General features: G+C 35.8%; 1 protein-coding gene across 1 annotated transcript in view; it reads right to left on the reverse strand.

The window, feature by feature from the left end:
• Window positions 1–777: 777 nt before the first annotated feature.
• The window catches only part of LOC137933427 (putative inorganic phosphate cotransporter), a 35958-nt gene continuing 15496 nt past the window's right edge, over window positions 778–21239 (reverse strand). The window contains exons 2-11 of the mRNA XM_068777379.1: window positions 19186–19310; window positions 10274–10453; window positions 8453–8591; window positions 7066–7283; window positions 5013–5162; window positions 4421–4553; window positions 2498–2622; window positions 2100–2219; window positions 1275–1416; window positions 778–815 (exon numbers count right to left, since the gene is read on the reverse strand). Coding sequence (XP_068633480.1) covers window positions 778–815; window positions 1275–1416; window positions 2100–2219; window positions 2498–2622; window positions 4421–4553; window positions 5013–5162; window positions 7066–7283; window positions 8453–8591; window positions 10274–10453; window positions 19186–19310 — 1370 coding nt within the window. The remainder of the gene's footprint in view (window positions 816–1274; window positions 1417–2099; window positions 2220–2497; window positions 2623–4420; window positions 4554–5012; window positions 5163–7065; window positions 7284–8452; window positions 8592–10273; window positions 10454–19185; window positions 19311–21239) is intronic.

Raw genomic sequence — 21239 nt, forward strand, 5'->3', positions numbered from 1 at the left:
TTATCTGGTCTAAACCTTTCAGCAGGTTATCGACAGATTTCGCGGTCATACATATCACTATATAACGTAGAAAATACTGCGTTGCACTCTAAAAGTGCATGTTAATCACTATAAATCTCACAGTACTGAAATATCATCATCATCGTTATCATCGTCATCATCACGTCATCTGATAGATGCATCACTGCAAGGTATAGGCTTCAGCGATTTCCCGCGACCTTCACTATGTCATCGGTCCAGTTAATATGAGTTTCCCTATGCCGGGTCCACCGGCCGGGTCGCCATTAGAGAACCTTTCGACCACAACCGCTGTCAGTTACGATATACCTCGCTTACTGCTACTTTAGACAAACATTTATTCGGTGACTTTGGTTCTTCTGCGGACTTCTCATTTCTGTTTCTATCTTGTAAAGAAATTTCCAACACAGCCACTTCAGCTGTTGAACAGAAATAAGTTCATGGGAAATCTCAGCGGAAAACCCTGCAAAAGGTTAAACATAAATGAAAGTATTATATTAAAAAGGCATTACATGTAGTTAGCTTATACCAGAAATTTATTCCCTCAGGAGAAAAAAAGTGTCGTTTCTTCAAGGTAGTGCTAAACTTTGTAACCCGATGATCGAAACGTTCGTGTGATACTTCAGTCCACGCGCTACTCCCCGGTGAGGCTTTAAACAACTTGTAAACGCTGAGGTTCTTCAATAAAAGGCTTTTATGAGCAAATACTTCTATTAATTACAATCAGGTACAAGAATGACGGACACGTGGAACTAATATTTAAATAATCTTCTCCGCTTTCTTTTCCGACTCATTGTCTGAAAGAAAAATAGTATCAATAAAACGCCGTGTACAATATCGTGATACATTATTACCTAAATATAATCTATTAAACAGACTCGTACATAAACAAAGGCATCCACGCCGTGGTATTCACACAAAATTATAATGAAATGTATATAAGAGATTAGAAGGCCCAAATACTCGAAGTAGGTATTAAATAGAAATATTTTGCAAATTAAAAGTGAGTTAAGAAGAAATTTTACAAAATAAAAACCGCAAAGAGGAGTGCGGGCCACGTTAGTCTGAATAGTATGTGTATATTTAAAAAATTCTAGAAGAAACGCTATTTTTTAATAATACAGATCGTGTTGAAAAGAAGTACCATACCAATGCGCTGTTCAAATTATTTATTTTTTTGTTACAAATTAATTAATTTTTATTACAAATTAATATATTCTGACAGGCGCTGACCTTTTTGGAGAAGGTATACGTACTTTTGGGGATATCCTCCGTGTCGTCACGGGGCTCGTTCCATTCTTGTCTCTCGCTGGTTCCGAAGAAGATGAAGAAGAGGTTGCAGGCGATGTAGATGGCCGACGACACGTAAAACACTTTACGCCACTCGTCGGGGTCCGTCTGCGAGGGGTATAGTGTTCTTACATCTAATATTACAAGCAAGTTTATAAGAGTGTATATTTTCATAAACACACTCACACACACATGCCAGTTCAATTTTATTTTTACTCTTTTTCAGTTTAAATTTTTTTATGTTTTTTCCTTTTCAGTAATTTCTTTTGTTCATCACGCCGTCGAAGTCTGGTGATGGACAAGGGCCTCACCTTAGATAGTACCGAAAGCGGCATATACCTAGCGTTTTTCAACAACCATAACGCATATATCTGTCCACTTTGTTGTTGGACGTCTTAGACAGTGCATGCTGATCCCTGGCCTCCACTTAAACTTAAGGCTCCAGGTATTTGCTTAATTTTGATATTAAATTTGATCTCTAGCGGCCATCTTTTCTACGCTTTATGTGGCTTGCCTGTCTTTTGGCCTTGCTAATCGCTTGGATTTCTTGGTTACTTTTGTTCGTCTACCGATTTCATTATTACTATGCCAATCTCATAGAGAAATCCCAAGCGAAGCCTGTCATTAGACCCGCGTCGACATCTACTCGTATATTATAAGAATTTACAAAATGTTTTTATCCGAAAGTTGGATTTGGTGTCCATAATCTTTGTAAGGTTTATGTCAATCAAGTTCTGGATGTAATACGAAGGATATTTTAATGCTGTCCTGAGATGTGGTGGGGTACTCACCTCATCGTTGAGGATGGCGCCGGCTGCGAGCGGAGCGATGATGGAGATGCCGTTGGCGATGCAGTTGGTGATGCCCATCAGCGTGCCGCCGAAGTTCGGAGCCATGTCGATGTGCACCAGCTGAACATCAAGGGAAACTTTATTGTCCATACTAAACCTCTCAACTAGTCCTATATTTGCAAGTATTCGTCCAACCTCAACAATCCATTTTTAATAATCAGTTGTTAAATAATATGCTTTATAATATCCAACCTCCAATAATAACGCGCTTTAACGAATCAGTATACCTAAGAAACCAGCTCAAACAAGTTGAACTCGGTAAATCCGGTTCACTTAATTATCTTCTATAGTATAGTAAGTGTTTATTTCTATTGTAATTTTGTGTCAAAACAACCTACCAGGTATCCAGTGTAATGGCCCGCGTTGAGGCCAACGACGATGGTGAGCAACGCCACCGCTAGAGTGACGTCACCAGCAGGTACGTAGGACAGCCCCACCAGCGCCAACGCCGGACCAAAGTGACCTGCCGACCACGAAACCCACATTTATAGACTCACGTCGGACATGAAGATCTTAACTGAGATCATCTACGATATAATGTCTGTGTATGTGTATGTCAAAAGAAGAATGACAGTAGAACCCTATCAGTTGAAAATTAGAATTTAGCTCTTATTTTTGTTTTCAAGCTATATTTAAGTCCAATATTCTATTATTAGAACGCAGCTACAAAAGATACTCATATTAAATACGATACGATTGACTCTAGCCATTTAATGTAATAATTTTCTCGTCCAAGTCTGAAGATGAAGGTGTTTAATCAATCTGTGTTGCCTGTGATGATATACGAATCCGAGACGTGGTTCCTTACGGCCTGAAAACAAGGCTCAAGGTCCATCAAGAGCAATCGAGAGGGCTATGTTGGGAGTTTCGCTGCGAGATCGAATCACTAAATTGTCAATAACACCTTGGTATTGAAACCGCTATATTCTTCCGAATGTTCAAGATACCTGCCTCTGGGGGGAGGACAGGGTTGTGTGAGGTTCCTACTCACTAAAACCCTCCCTGGTGATCACCCTCTGCGCGATGTGGGGGACTACGCTATTTTATACAACCCTTCCCTGGGTATGCATGGTTCACGCTACCCCCAAAACCTTTGTGGTGCTATTAAAATGGTTCGTGACTGCATCGATCCATCGTCTGTTTCAACCTGATTTAACCTTTATCTATAAAATATTCCTTATGAAATCGAATTATCCAAAACAAATATTAACTCTGAAAGGATTTATAAATATTAAATAACCTATTTTAAATTCAGAAACATTAAAAGCAGTAACTTTATTGAAACATAATTTAGATCGAAATTGTCTAGACCTTGTAAATAGCGCAGAAGTGTACACTAATCTAAATATTTAATGTTTGCGAGTCGATGTTGGCTCGGCGAGGGCGCTCCGTGCGAAATCGACATCCGCTCAGCTTAATGTTATTCATGGAGGCTCTAGAAGCTTGTCCAGTCGCATTATTATGCGTCAGTTTAAGACAATTATACATTCTACTAGTTGTCTTAAAACAACACTGGATAACTAGCTATAGGCAATCGTTATAGACAAAAGCGAACTATCACTAGTGTAAGTAAAGGCTTCGTAAGACATTTGCCAAGCGACAACCACATGACAAAATTTTTAAACAAGGTACATAAATAGACCAAAATAATTCTATTAACTTCCCGGGAAACAAAACTGACTTACAAAAGTTCGCTTCACCGTTGGATTGAACTATTTTTTTTTGTTAATTTGAGGTAACTAGACGTATATTTATATTTTGTTATTATAAATAAATTATGATTTAAATCACAACCGCAAAATCAAGGCAGAAAACTCAAGAATATCCCGAGAGCAATATGGCCATGCTTAGTCTTCGTTGTGAGATTGAACCAAAAATGAGTAGATCCGCAGAAGAATCAAGGTTAGCTACGTAGCTTTAAGAATTGCCTGTGTGAAGTGGCAGTTGGTAAGGCACATGGGTCATACAACTGGTGGCAGTTGGAGCCGAAACGCTCTTGGAGGACGACGAGTCACTAGCTGGACTGACGACATTGTTAAGGTGGCGGGAAGCCGTTACGAGCAGGAAGCGCAAGACCAGTGGTTCCTCGGCTGATGAGATGGCATATCACTGCTGAGACCCAGACTTCAGATCTCCACTTACCACATACGTTATTGGACTAAATAATGATTGTAAAAAAGTCAAAAAGTTATGTATCATGTGAACAAACTATTAATAATTCATTATTCAAAACATTTTATTTAACGTGGACACAACTTTACCAAGGGAGTTGGAGAGTTTTCTGCAAGCTGTGATGCTCATCCAGTTCTTCTTGAGGATATAGTCCGATAGGAAACCCAGGGGGAAGCTGAAGAGATACATGGCCAGGTAAGGCAGGGCTGACATTACGCCGTTCTGAAAAGCACATTCGGATCAATAAACTTTGTCTTCGAGTAAATTTTTAACGAATCTTGAACTTGTTTTAATTTTTCCATTCATATTATCTTCAAATCAAGATATTGATTATTAACAATGATTATAGTAAGTATAATATAAAAAAATCATATTTTACTTCATTATCTCAGGTCGCAGAACCTTCGTAGTTTAAGATAAAGGTTGTAATTGACTTTGATTTCATTATATATTATAAGTAAATATGATTCAAAAAGTTATTTAAAACACATTATTAAATTAACATGGATGAAGAATTTAATGTAATATTCATATCCTTACATGCTAATTGCGATAGCTTGCTGACTTTTTCATGTCTGTTTAGGATTGAAGTTAACGGGGGTCTGTATTTTCTTTAGTAAGTTAGTGACAAGACGTTTTGAATAGAAAATTACGTAAGAATAATGAAAGCGAAGTACTCACAGCCTTGATGTCAACTCCGAGCACTTGGCTCATGTAGGAAGGTATTTCCGTCATCAGAGTCCAGAAGCCCCAGTTCTGTCCGCAGTGCACGATGATAAGAGAAATGAACGGAAGAGACGTCCAAATCTTCTTCCAAGGAGTTCGTAATTTCTGGAACAAAGTATTGACGACTCTAATACCGTCTTGTTTTCCAAAATATAACAATACAGTATCATTACGTGTTGCATTCACGTGAGAACCACCATACGTTATAGACGTAAATTATTGTTGCGCTTTCAAATTCAAAATAGAACGTCTTTTGGAGTTCGGACGCTAGCACTCATTGCCACAATAGCCGCTGCCATTGTGCTCGGGTCTATAAATATATATATATATATATTATATATATATATATATATATATATCTTTGTATATATGTAAATATACCACATTTAGATCCCCTTTTATCGTCATCGAAGAAGGAATATTCTCATCTAACCGTCTCATATATTGCGTACTAAACAGTCCGACAAAAAGGATTCGTGCAACTTGTGTAAGGGTCCGTTATGCCAGGGCTCATCGACTCTATAACCTTTTATTCGTCAATGTGGCTAAAAAGTGTCTTTCATATTGCTTCCCGAGAGTCTTCATGAGATTGATGGATTGATAATATGCGGCGCAAATAAAATTTTGTCTAAATTACATGTGCGACTCATGTAAATAACAGCGCGATTTAAGATACAACTAGCGCCATCTAGTATCAAATAAAGATACTTTACGTAGCGATGATTTTCTGTGTCAATTGATCGGCCCAATCACGAGATTTACGCCACTGGATTACTTTTTAGAGATTATGTTAAAGGTAAAAACCAATTTTAATTATTGCAATTCTACACTACTACATTCAAAATCTGTGATGTGATTTAGTCAATAAGCCATGTTGCTAAAAACTGGTGCAAGTGTTGTTGTTCTTTCTATAAAAAAAAAAAAACTTAATATAATTAGAAGTATGTAATTATAATGCTTTATTTGGGATCCGTCCTCCATATTACAAAATAAAATTAAAAATAATTTAATACGCTGTAACTCATGACGACTCGATTAAAATTAAAAAAAAACTTAATAGTTTTTTCGTTAAAACCGTTTCGTTTTAACTGCAGCCTCTAAGAATATTTTAGAACTCCACTGGCGTTCAAGACCTTGTTGTCTAAACATGTAGTTGTAAACTTCTTTTATGCTTCCATATTAATTTTACGTGTAGAATATTTGACAAAACATGCTAGATATCACACCTTTCCCGTTGATTTCCAATAGGACCGATAGGAAACCGCCTTCATTCAATGTCTCCCGACGACCGATATGACAGGCAGACATTCTACGCTGCGTTTGCTTATCCGCGATTATCTTTCCTGACCCCCGAGGATTCAGTGGTCGTCTGTTCTTGTCGCTAAGTTGTCTACCTACTACCACTTCCAGTTGGAAATCCGCTGGCATATGTCGCTTCGTGCAGCACTTCACAAGGTTCTAGTGTCTAGGCTCCTAAGCAGAAGTACAAAAGTCCGTTTCTACATAACCGTAGTAAGACCAATATTGATGTATGGCTGTGAAGCTTGGACGCTAACTTTGAAAGAAGAACAAAAACTGCTAGTGACGGAACGCCAAATCATGCGGAAGATCTTGGGACCAGCGAGAAATCAAGACGGATCTTGGAGGCTCCGAAAGAATGCCGAAATTGAGACTTTAGTAGCACAGCCAAATATCATTGGCGAATATAAAGCTCAACGAATCCGCTGGCTTGGTCTCTTGGAGCGAATGGGATCGGATCGGAGCGTGAAGGTAGCGTACCTGGAAAAACCGAGGGGTCGAAGACCAGTGGGTAGACCCGGGTATCGCTGGATTGATCGCGTTGAGGCAGACTAGCGCGAATTGAATGTCAACCAATGGCAGACGATGGCGCAAGATAGAGGAAAGTGGAAGTCTCTCGCTTCGGAGGCCAAGACCCACTTTGGGTCACTGAGCCAGCGGAGCAAGCATGACGCTTCGTGTTAATTTTCTCCTTAAATAAATAATGTACCTTTTGTTCTCCAATTTGACCTAAGGATGTTTGCACGTAGAGTCTTTCTTCGTTGCTGATCATCCTGGAGGTCTGCGGCGAGTCGGCACCAAGGAACACGTAGGCCACAGTCCAGATGGCCCCGAGCGCGCCGTTCGTGTAGAATATGGCCGGCCAACCCCAGTACTCGGCTATGTAGCCGGACACCATCAGCTGAATGGCTGTTCCGAACTGCGCGCCTGCAACAATTAAAAATTATCTAGATGTCGTTCTTAATAAATAAGACGTTTATATACAGGTTGATTGGTTATAGAGGTAAAAGCTTTAGGTTTCGAATTCGAGTGCCGGTCTGGAGTTAAAATCAGGGAGGAGTCAATAGCCTCCCTGATAGGCGGATACTAGGGAAAAATCCCTCTCATACTGCAAGGAAATAATTAAAAAAGTGATACAAAAACAAAATAAAAGAAAATATGAAAAATTTTAAATAGACAATAAGAAAAAATGTGATAAAATCTAACTCAAAATGTGATATAAAATGTGATAAAAATGTAAACGAAAAGAAATAAAGATAAAATGTAACATGTAATGAGGGAGGAATGTAGGGTCACAGAGTAAAAGGGAAAGATAGCAGAAATGTGGCATGAAAGAATAGATTGAAAGAATATGTAAAAACAAAAGGAGAGAATGGAAATAATAAATAACTATTTGAAAAAATAAATTGCCCGTAAAGTCAGGGACTTTCCTCCCACCAAAGATAGGGGTACGAGAGGCCCCCAATAGCGGGGGCCATAAAAAAAAGCTTTAGGTTTGAATTTATAGTTCATTTCCTGTCAACTGATGTACAGTACACTCTATACAAAAATCAAAAACTTTATGATATTTTAGCAAAAAATGCTTTTTAAAACTTCAAATATATTTATAATTCTTATTTATTTCATTTTATTTAGGGAGGTTCTTAAAATTAAAAACGAATATTTTTAAAAATTCTACGGAGAGCAAGTCGCGAGCACAGCTAGTTGACTTTGTAATTACTAAAGTTTAAATATCGTTTCTGTGAAGGACAGTGTTAATGTTTTATGAAAAACAGTGTAATTATTGTCATCTGTTGTAAGATGTTAGTACTGAAATAAAATCATTTCAGAATAATGCATCTTGTAATTCTTAACAATTTCGTTTGATTGTGGAATGCATTACAGCTAAATATAAGACATACTAAGTCACAACATATTTTAAAGAAATGGTTTACGAATATTTACTTGACCAATTATTATTTAAACATTTTTCTTTCATTCTCTGTTTTTTTTCACTTTGAGAGGAAAGTGCGGTACAAGTTTGATCTTTTTATTTATAATTGTATTTTTAGTTATGTACTATGCAGTATTTATTATATGTACATAAAAATACTTACCGGCGTAAATTATAGTACCAAGGCGGCTTTTCTCTTCTAGAGGGACCCATTTCCCGATAAGATTGTGAATAGAAGGAAAGAGGAACCCTTGGGATAAACCCTGGATGACGCGACATCCACAGACCAGCTGCCATCCGCCCTGCAAACATATTTTCCTTTTATCATCATTTACAACAGGGACGTCAAACTCGCGGCCCGCACTCGACATAGAAAATTCTTAAAAACAGTTTTTATTTTTTTATTTTAAGTATACTTTAATAAACATAAAGTTAAATTATCGTTCACACATGTACATTTAAAAAGATTCACACAATTTTTAAACAAAGTATGTTATAATTTTAAATGCTGGATTTTTTTCTAATTATTATTTATATTTTATTCTTACTTTGCGCCGAATATATTGATAGGCAGCAAGACTATATATATATATACTTTGTTTAAAAATTGTGTGAATCTTTTTAAATCTACATGTGTAAACGATAATTTAACTTTATGTTTATTACAGTGTACTTAAAATTTAAAAAAAAATGTTTTTAACAATTTTCTTTTTTATGCAGTCAATCTAAAGTTAAACACAGTTTATTTGGCCCAAGTTAGCATTTTAGTTCAGCACCTCTGATTGACAGTAATCACCTGTGTTCGTCGATAGCGGTACAGGCAGTTAATTGCCTCGCGCTGATGCGGCGTCGTGGTCAGACGTACAAAAGGGCATCGTTCAGTTGTGTCGGCAGTTAACAAAGAATCAACGAAGAACCGACTAATGCTTAATGATTACTGTTTGAGCGTGTGGACTGTATAAACGGATTGAATGAATTCAAATGATGCCGGTAATAATAAAACTATTGTTACAAAACTAGGTAACAGTAAAATAATACGTAACAATAGACTGACAGAACAAGTGAAATGAAACAAGCCAAAACTCCATCGCGACATAAACTGTCAATATAAAAAGACAAGTAATAAATACATTTAAAAAACCTTTAAGTTAAACGGTTTTTTGATACCTATATTGTGGTGGTTGTGGAAAAATAAGTACCTAGTCATATTGGAACGGCGTCCAATTTGCGTCTTGAATTTTAAATTTTGTCATAATCATCGTGTTTTACTAGTGTAGCCCTTTCATTTGATACCCATATTGAGGAGGTTAAGGAAAAATATATAATCCGCCATTTTGTATCGGCGGCCATCTTAGATTTATAATGTTATTGATTTTATTATATTGTATTGTCATCTAAATTTAATGTGTGTACCAAATTTCAGATCAATCTGACAACGGGAAGGTGCTTAAATTTCAATTTCTAATATTGACCCAAATGAACAAATTTCGTACGGGTCGAACTAAATAAAACGGTTTAAAAATATAAAGAAGTTTTACATGACCCAGTGAGTCGCCAACAACAACAAAAATGTATGATTTTCTGAGTACATTACAACATCCGTCAACAAAACACGTAAAATTTCTAAAATTTATCTATCTTAAAATTGAATCAATGTAATCAAACAATTAATTATCAATTTATTACATTATTTGCAATCATTCAAGTCAAGAGATGAATTCCAAATAAATTATTTTTGATGGAAGCTAGAATCAAATCGGGCTCCCCTATGATGACATCCTCCAACTTAAAACTATTGGTTTTACCCTAATTCCCCTAATTCAGTGGTCGTTACAGTGCGGTCCTAAAGCTGTATGTGGCTCTTTGGCTACTTAAGTTCGACTCTGGCAGAAATATCGGAAGACTCAATAGTAAATTCACACACACAAATACACATCTACACACACACAAAAATATATACATGTATACATTAAGTATCACTTACGTATTTAGATCCAATAGGTATCAGCAGTGACACGGCAGAGTTGATGCCGACACAGATGGTCACCAAGATCATTCCTCCGAACCTCGCAGCCAGCTCTCCTCCTGGGATCTGCAGCACCACGTAGCCCCAGAAGAACGACGACAGTATCACTGACTGCGTTTGGATGTTCCAGTCGAAGTACTGTAAAATAATACATTAGGTTATGTAAAAGTCACAACAAATCCGTAACCTATCTCATATTGTTACATACGATTAACTTGTATCAACTTTTATTAATAGATTACTTGTATATGGGAAAAATGCCAAAAAACTGCAATTTAATAGAAAAATAAATGAAATTTTACTATAATGGCAATCTTCAAATTAAAGTTACAAAGGTTACAAATACACCGATGTGATAAAAGCCTACAATAAACTCACACAAGGTTTTTTATGCGATCACTTTCATGAATATCTCTGAAACAGTAATTTATTTTAAAGGTTTAATATTGTAACTAGGTTTCACATCGATTCAGCTGTAGAATGTTCAGCGCTGGACCTGGCTATTCCTCATGGAATTCAAATAATACTCGGAAATGCTCGCTTTGGTAACATCGGCTGTAAGAACCATGTCAGTATTTTGATCTGAGAGGTCAAGAATCTCTTGAAACAGACGCTTTATAAACTGATCATTTAACGCTACTTTTGTTAGTGTTTCTATTACAGATGTATCAAAAAAATCCCAATGATATAATCTACAGGGTGATTGATTAAAGTTATAAAAGCCTTAAAAGGGATGAATGTATGACTCATTTATTAGTAATACGCTAAAGTATATAGGATCTATAAATGAATAGTCGAAATCGGCTAAAAGATCTTGGTTATTAGAGTCTAGCGTCCATTATGATTTTTTAATGGTTGTAATTGTGAATATTTATAACGCTCACGTTTGATTTAACATGACGAAACATGAATAAAACTCCGACTATAAATAAAAGATGAAAAAAAAATTCAAAGCTTCATACATGTAAGTTTATTGTACAAGCATAGATAATTGAAAAAAAAAGAATTATTATAAAAAAAGCATTAAAGGGGGTGAATATAAAACTAATTTATTAGCAAGGTTGGAGTATGTAAGTGAAAAAGTATTAATGAGTTAGTCCACGTACGAAAAGGAAAGAAAGAAAGAATGTAAACGTAATCAATAACGAAAACTTCTCAAGAAGGCAGCGGCGGCGGTTCTGTAGAGAATTCCGCTCCCTCACTCAATTTAGCGAACTCGATAATGTTGTAAATAAACATCTTAATAAGGGAATCCCTTGAACACCAAATACCCCTAAAAGCCCTCTGTAAATCCCCGGGGACTCCCCGCGGGACATGAATTGAGTATCGTAAACCGGATATAATAATTTATTACAAACAAACTCGACGCCGTCGCTGAACTTTGCTACTCGACAATGTAGTCCTTGTAATCCTTGTCGGGCGAATTTGAGCAAATAAATTGCTTGTATTAACGTACATCCGAGTTTATTAAGTATCGACTTTGACAAAATACGTTATGAGGATGGATGTATAACGCATTTTTAAACACAAAGTGTGAAGAAAGGTTTTGCACAAATTGTCAATCATCCTGTATTCGCTTCATCACCGGATCCTTGCCAGTGTCGGCTTATGGAGTAGCTACGAACCTCCCAACCAATCATCTTGTATAAAGTGATAGGTCGAAAAAAAGAGAGTAAACAAAAATGGATACTATTTTATCGTTACGTAATTAATTATTTATGTTACCATTTATTTCTCATGTATCATACCTTAATTTGAGCTATACATTCACGCCTTTATTGCTGGCACAACTATAACCTATTAATAAAGAAAAGGACCAATATTTAGCCACTTCCGCACATGCAGTGGTAGTCGTGCCGCTGATAAATGCGTATGCGGCAAACAATGCGAATCACACAACCGCCACCGCCAAATTACTCAACACGTGTTTCATCCCTCCACGGGGCATCTTCAGGAGTTATGTTACACCGATTAGTGCCAAACACAGAGTCTCTGTGCATGTGCGGAACTGGCTAAATATTGGTCCTTTTCTTACTTAGGATGGACTTCCGCGAGGTAACGCCTGATTCCATTAAATATAACCTATTATCCTGTATACACCATTTCATTTGACTCACAGTAACTAAACGAGCGGATGTGAAAGTTTTACTTCTTGTTTATATTAGCCATTTATTTAACAATTCGTAACAGGTGTGCGTTAAGAGGAGAACCTAATTAGATTAAAAAAACTGGAATTAAAATTCAAATTCGAAAATTATTCAATATACGGCGGATTACATCACTTGTTGATGTATAGTTGAGTCTGCCTCTCAGACTTGAGGAAGAAGATATGAAAGAAACGTAGCATTTCATAATTTACTAAATGACTTTAAAAGAACTTACTAGAGTTTAAAATGCGTCTCGTAAGACTGAATTTTTGATCGCTTTCATAAATGTCTTTAATAATACTGTGATCAAAAACTAAAGTGAATGTGTTTATAAAATGCAAATTCTTAATTTATTCTTCCAAATCAATTTCATCTCCTAAATAATACCCGTGCGATAGAACGCACTTTTGCAAACGTTTTATTCCAATCTTTTTCCAGTATAACTTTCAAGACCTTCAATTTTTATCTCCTCAATCGTGTTACGGCATCCCCGCATTTTAGTTTGCTAAATAGTCAAAAGTCGCACGGGATCAAATCATGTGAATACAGTGGTTGCGGAACAATATAAGACGACTTTTCGCAAATAAGTCGCAAAGAACCAATGCAGTATGACATCGACCAATCGAAAAAAAAATGTTCAAAATGATTTGGGCTAAGACAAATGATGTACCAATTTTTGACCAACAGACGCTTGGGATATGTTATAGACAGTCTTGCCAACCTAGGAAAATAGATATTTACCTGCCTTCCTAATGCCCGAAAATTTTAAATGACAATTTTAGCTTTCTTTTTCATAGCAGTAGTAAATTAATTACAACATATTTTTTTAACAATATGGATAGATTTCTTTACTAGTTTTCATTAGATGAACTTTTTAAAATTTATGCGATATTATTAAGATATTGCCAAGGATCGAAGTAAAAGACAATTACCGTCGAGGTTATTCAAATTTAACCCGTACAACATCGGCACCGCGCAATCTATTTCGTCAAGACCTAAGGCTAAACGATTTTGCTAATGGCGTCTGGCCTTCATTATGATTTATGAAAGTTATTATTGAGAATATACATGATGATCACGGTTGGGTTAACATGAATAAACATGGTTAAGATATTTAACATACAAATTTATTGTAAAAGCATGAACAATTGTCTGAAAAAGGTTTATTAATTTTTTGAAGCCTAGAAGAAGGTATACGAAGGAAGATGATGTAGTTAAGGTTGGGGAATATCGTTAGCTAGGGACAGCGTAGCATCGATCATCATGGCATCCTTTGGAAGTTTATGCCTTGAAGTGAGCATATATCGGCTGAAAAGAAAGAAAGAAAGAGGAAGTTACGCAAGCTTGTGTTCATTTGTAGTCCTAACTTTGTGTATATTATTATTTTTCCTATATTTATTATACACATATATGAATATATATAAAAATCTTTCTCTATATAACTTATAATGTTACCTTTGTGTTACAAAAGAATTTGAAATTGGTTGTAATACGGCAGCTATCAGATAAAAAATACCGTAACAAGTTAATTAGTATAATGGGTGTTTCATTACAGGTGTAAAATATTTAAATCGGCAGGGGTCGTTTGCGAGCACAACGCACTAATTACTTTAATAATAACATCGAACACCGCGAAAGAATCGAGGTCATGTACTGAATAATGTCATTTTTACACATACATACACTATACTGTTCGATGAAATACAATAAAAAAAGATCGTTAATTATTATTTTAAAAGTCTTGTATGATTTTAAGCTTTTTTATTTGTTTTAATTGGACATAGTTCAGTTTAATTACTCAATTTGTAATTAAATTACTTCGTTTTGTTTAACTCTTACTTCTATCGTATTTTTTATTTCCTTTCCATTGTAATTAATGCACAAAATGTGAATTATATAAGGTTGTAATCCAAAAATAAAAACCGCTACTTTCGGTTTCAAATAACTGTCTCTACCGCGGGGTTACCACAGCTCAATTTTAATACATAGTAATCCTAATTTCGATCACGCTGTTTCATACAATATTTTTACGTTGTTTATTATTTAAGAAACCATTGATTTTAAGATATGATGAACCTTAGATAAATTGATAGAAATTAAGTTATACATTAACCCTTTTAAAGTTTTTACACCCGTAAGCAATAAAATAAAATCACCCTGTAGATGAAGTCATTACTCTTACATCACGGGCACGCGACGGTGGGCACGAGCTAATGTTTGCTATCGATATCAAATCAGGCTCGCGCGCGCCGCGACAACCGATAGCGAGTTATCGCGAAAGTAAATTGCCCTATCAGACCAACTGGAAATAACACAACACTTATGAATCACAAATGTTATTCCACTTTCTACCTTAAAGTTGAATTTATAGAGTTGATATTCCCCTGTTGATATTATCAATCGATAATTGTAAGATGGTTTTAGATTATGTAAAGTATGACAAACTTCTCAACGTCAATCTGAATGTTTGACATGTCTTGTGACCGCGGTTTTCCTGTATTCGTGTGCACGCGTGCGTGCTTCGAAATCCTCTTTAATCATTATCATCATTCGCTACTGGATATAGGCCTTCCCTTTCTATTTATAATTATGTATTACACTGTATAAGTACATATGACTAAATGTATGATATATATATATGCGTGTATATTTTGTCTATATGTGCACGTTCACCACCTGTTATTAATCCCCCTACTGTTTCCATACTATGGTTGTCTGTAAAAAATTGCCTAGTGTGATAAGACAACTTATTCTACGATTTTCTTTACTATTATGCAACTATGAATATATATTCTAGCGAGTAAAATAAAGAGTATTACATAAAAAATTGTAAGTAAATTTTTGGTGTAGTACATCTCAATTTCTCTTAAATTAGGCTGAGATAAGGTGACTAGTATCAAAATATTCTTTATTCAAATTGCCTGTTACAAGCACTTTCAAATCGTCGATAAAAATAAAATGTCGACATTTTCAGTACTACAGTATCTCATACAGAAATTATATTGTTATATAAACGACAAGGTTTTTTAATAAACACCTTTATGTCATAATTCATATTCGCTAAACCAATAAAGAATAAAAAGTTGTTACATGCAGATGAAAGCAGCTGTAATATATTTCATTGAGAAGATGAGAGATTGAATAATATCTAACAATTTTATACAGGAACAAAAGGTCAGTATTTTCGAACCTTTTTTGCGCCATGCCCCACTTTAAAAAACCTTTCTACAACTCTTACGCCCCCCTATATAACATACATAATTTCTATATTAAAGCGAAAGGGTTAAACTCGTATAGAGTCTACGTTCAAATTGCCGCCTTAACAATCAAATCGCCCCCCGTTGTTACCAGGCTGGGAAACACTGGTATTGGCTTGCAATTTGATAACTCTACTTTAGTTTACTCTTCCCTTGTTATATTTGCAGTTATTGAATATTATTTTGGGCTTGATCTATATATCATAAGCTCAAGGTATTTTAAAGTGTTGTAACTTAATGTTTGGTCATAAATTTAATTACGATTATTATGGGTATTTAACAAGACCATATTGTTAGGGTAGTCAACATACCCTGGATTCAGGCCGCTTCCTATTTATTCTATTGGAAATCTAAGGAGAAAGTGCTTGTTTCAATTGTGAATAAAATGACCATGATGATGGTTTCCAAAATATAAGTACTCTCGAAGCCTCTGCTGATGCTCTCGGGAAATTGTGGTTTATCAAATATTATTTCAACTGTAATTATGACCTTCCACTAGGTGGATTGACAATATAGTTAAGGTTGTGGGAAGTCGCTGAATGTAGGCAACGGAAGTCCAGAAAGGAGCTCCGCAGAGGAACCAAAATCACGAACATAGCTCGAAGAATTGCCTGTCTCAAGTGGCCGGGGCACCTCACTCGTGCAATTGGGGACTATTGGTGCCGGAAGACTAAAAGTACCGGTAGACTTGGCGTGGATCACGACTAGTTGGACTGACGACATGGTTGGTCCACCTAGTCTGATAAGTTGCGAGAAGTCGTCGGATGTTGGCAATGCAAGTTCGGTCATCAGGCACCCTTTGGAGGAAACTCAAACGTTACGACATTTACCGACCGATGTAAAGACAATGTCTTCAATAATCACGTCACGGGTTTTACTTAAAACGTCACAGCTGAACAATGTTAAATTTGATAACATTGTAAGCTCTCCACTGCAATCATAAGATATTTACACACTTGCTAATAGATAATCAAGTACCAATTGGAGTGTTTTTGTTGTTCGACGAGTCCTTGAGATTTGAACGGGAAAAATTTCAAGAGAAAATTGATAAGGTTAGAACGGTGGCATCTTTTATGAAATCACTGATATGGGACAATTCAACAAGGGTAATAACTCTGAAGGATTAAGATTTATATCACTTTTATCAGAAGTTACGTAGCTATTCATGTCCCTTTACCATATCAGCCGTTAAGCGCCTACTGTAAGGTATAGGCCTCCCCCAAATATTGCCATGATCACCGGTTTCGCGCTGCCTGCATCCGGCTCCTGGTGGCCACTTGAGAACCTTTTGACTTCAACGACTGTAGGTTGTATTAGCAACGTGGCCTTCCTCCTGCCACTTCATACAATTTTCTTTTAGCTATGTCGATGACCTTGGTTTTGTAAACTACAACCACCATGTGCAGCGGTACCATATCGGAAATAAAAACAGCCTTTATTTCCACTAATAAGTAGTAGTCGCCACTTAGGTGTAGGCCTCTCATAAATCCTTCATTCCATCACGTTCCTGTGCCTCACGCATTCCTAAGCGTCCTCGTCTCTGGTTACAGGTTTTATTCTACTTTTTACTCGGTCATCATCTTCTTCTTTTGTTTTACCAAGGCATCCACTCCGCTAGGCATTTTGATCAGCAGGTGTTTTTCATCCTACAGGCGTGTCTACTATATTAGTTTATTTCCTGGTGTTGGTTGATTGTTGACCATGTCAGTTAGTTTTAGGCCGAGCATGCTTCTTTTCATCTTACGTTGGCAGATGGCTACTCTATCTTCATCTTGTTTTCTCAATGACCACTTCTGACATGCATATGTTAGGCAAGGCGCAAAATTGAATCCTAAACTAGAAATATCAAAATAAAAAAACGATAGATCGATAGCTAGTTTTTCCATCGTTTAGATATCTGAGAGTCCCAGTTGAAAATTCTCAAATATTCTCTCAGCTCCTTAACAAATCATTTGTTGTACATGCTAGACTATAAAATATGTTACCGGTATCGATAACAACAATCTCTTTAGACGTTTATTAGAAAACTTGTAATATTTGTCATTTTTTATTTTCCTTTTTCCTTGTCTGTTATATGTTTGAACTATTTTTGCTTTTACAATATTCAGTCTATATGTGTTCAATGTGTTTATTTAATGCTAGCTGACGTGGCACATGGTTTCTTTACTATGAATATTTATTTAGAAATTGAACAAATAAAAATAGTTATTTCACAAACACAGTGTTGCAGCAAACATATCACTGCTGGCGTCAGAATTCAAATCGGATTAGAATTCCAATTCGAACGCCGATTTGAATTTCAACGCGAAAGAAATAATTTTACACAAAAGTATTGACACCGTAGTGGCTAGCCATACGGAGCGTGAACGCTGCATGTATATTTCAATGTGATTTTTTTATATTTCTTCTATTTTTTGGTTAGTAAATAAATCATTTTTAATATTTTCTAACAGGCGATATATAATTGGCCATATGCAAAACATTGATTTTCGATTTAATTGACATTGCAAATGCAATATATAATGGTAATTAAATTTATATTTCCAAGAAACTTTTGAAAAGAACTAGATGTGGTATATGTGTTTTATTATTAAACGTATTATTCATTATTACTTAAAATTGCGTTAGTACACCATTAGCGTTTATAAATTAACTCTTATTTTTATTTGCATGAGCCACCACCACGAGTCGTCGCGTGGTCGTGGTCGCGGCGTGGGCAGGTGCCCACTAGGTGGACGGACAACATAGTCCAGGTCGCGGGAATCGCATGATGCGGGCAGTATGAGGTCCGTCATCGTGGCCTGTGCCTTGAAGTCAGTAGTGCGTCTATCTGCTGATATGATGATGAGGCTTCAAAATATTCCTTCAATTTAACTGTAACTTTAAGATGTTATTATACTGGTTATATTATTTGTTAATACTTTTACCTAGGATTTAAAATAAAATGTTAATAAATGAATGAACCTATTTGAATATGATCAGATAAAATCACGTTTCTCTTTTTAAATAGAAAGTCGGAATGTGTTTATAACAATATTTAAATAATTAGCTTCATATTATACAAAAAAAAAATAGTTACCTTTAGATATATACATAAATATCGAACAATATAATTTTTGAACTTTTTTCCTGGTTGACACATCTTTAAGAAGCGTGTCGATTTTAAACCAATTGTGACGTCATACAGTTCACACCGTGTAACTATTTTTAGAGCGGCACTGCTGACTTAATCTGTCTATGTAGATGGGTTTGCCCTTAGATCTTTTCCAAAGTCGTCGCTATTCGAAATTTTAGATCGATGTTCTTACCATGACGAGTTGTTATTCCATCTATAGACCTTCCTTTGAGATCACAGGAGAAGCAACACTGGCAGTGTTCTAAGAAGTCTAGACTCACAGAGATACAGTAGAAAGAAATTAAAAAATGAGCATAGAATGGTAGGGTCTGGCTAAAAATATTCACTTACGTCCTCCTTAGTGCTGTCGGTCATAGCAACGACCGCCATGCTCATGTTGACTCGCATGGCGAACGCGAACACCAGCGCGAAGAACAGCATCACGCATTGAACGTGACGTATCCCCAGCAGCGACTCTGAGAAATAAAACACTTGTCTAGATCAGGGCTTCTTAAACTATGGGTCGCGACCCCAAATGGGGTCGCGTAGCAAAATTCTGGGTTCGAGAGATTTTAACGTCAAATATTTATATATACCATTTTATAACATCACTAGAGTTGGCGGAATACAGTGGACTTGCAGCGTTTAGACACGCGCATTTGTTAAAGGTTATAAACTAATATAAACACAATTTAAAAAATTTTTGAGCATTTTTAATCATAGATTTTTGTATGTTTTAAAACGAATTCTAAAATTATATATTTTTATATATATGTATATTGTTACCTAATAAATAAATCATCAAAAAATATTAATTTATTTTTCTTTTATGTGTATATGGGTCGTCAAGAAACTAGCAATCATAAATGGGGTCGTGAATGACAAAAGTTTAAGAAGCCCTGCTCTAGAGGTATCACTAACAATGAAATGTTTTACTGCATAAATATTTACCGGGTCTTTTACACCTATTACCAATCACCTTGTATATTTATAGTCTCAAATTAATTTTAGTAAAACTATTGTGTTATATTTTGATATAATGGCACGAGCGAGCGATGGCCGCAGACACGTGCTCGTGATCAAAAGTGTCATTAGCATCAAAAATGTGGTCACCGCCACTTACGCGGTGACAAAGTTTATAATAAATCCTAACAGGTTTCAGTAATGACGTAAGCGAAACATCATAACACATATGAGATCTATTGAAATTCATTAAAAATTCTCACGCACTTTTATACGGATACTGCTAATAACCATTATATAAACACAAGTGTATAATTAATATATGTTAATTTTGAGAGCGCTGACTCTAGAACTCATTTGAATATGTATTTTTAATTGACATTTAAATATATAAAAACTTGTAAGGCAAATATTAAGTTTTTAATCGCTTAGCTTACTTTTCAGTGCGCTGACAATAATTCGATAACAACTATAATCTGTTTGAGCTCTTTATAATGGATATTTTCAATTTAAAACTCCGATGGTTTCAAACGCAGTTCGATGAGAAGAGCCCACATTAAACTTTGACCTTTGTCTTTTTAATAAGACATGGGTCGGGCAGGACCCGTCAAAAAGCATAGGTAAATTATACGAAAATAAAACATTTATTTTAAATGAAAAAAGGGAGTAATCAAAATAAAAGATATGAAAATAAAACAATAAAAGAAGTAAAAAAGCATAATATTTAAACTGTCAGGTAGACTTAGAACTAAGAGATCATAAGATTAGTAATATAAATTTGAAGTACTTATTAAAATATGTACTAAAACCTTGTATGTAAGAAAAGGACCAATATTTAGCCACTTCCGCACATGCAGTGGTAGTCGCCCAACAAATGCAACACAGAGTTTGGCACTAATCGGTGTGATGCCCCGTGGAGGGGTGAAACAAGTGTTGAGAGATTTAACGGTAGCAGTTGTGTAATTCGCATTGTTTGCCGAATACGCATTTATCAGCGGGCTGGCGGGCGGTGCACTTTGTTGCACGACTACTGCTGCATGTGCGGAAGTGGCTAAATATTGGTCCTTTTCTTACTTAGGATGGACTTCTGCAAGGTAACGCCTGATTCCATTAAAAACCTTGTATCTCTGAAGAAAAGCTGAAATAATTTTCAAAATAAAAAGAACACGGACACACATTGTCTGTGGAAATTATTTTAAATAAAAAAATAGACTCCCTATAATTTTTAAAAAACGTATTTGAAGCAATAGTTAGGAAATTCACTTGTTTATTTACATTTTGGCTCTTAATTCATCGCAATGAGGATACGGTAGATAAAGTTTGAAAATTCGACAACCAAACGTCAAGCCGCGTTTCTAATCTCGGTTTATATTGTTGGTGGTTTTAATTAATTAAATCATTCCATTATTCGCTTCGAACCGACAAAACAACTGTTTAACTAC

Source organism: Battus philenor, unplaced genomic scaffold, assembly GCF_028537555.1.
Source record: "Battus philenor isolate CCGP_79_NKW_IND1 unplaced genomic scaffold, ilBatPhil1.0.hap1 SCAF_13, whole genome shotgun sequence".
Lineage (NCBI taxonomy): Eukaryota > Metazoa > Arthropoda > Insecta > Lepidoptera > Papilionidae > Battus > Battus philenor.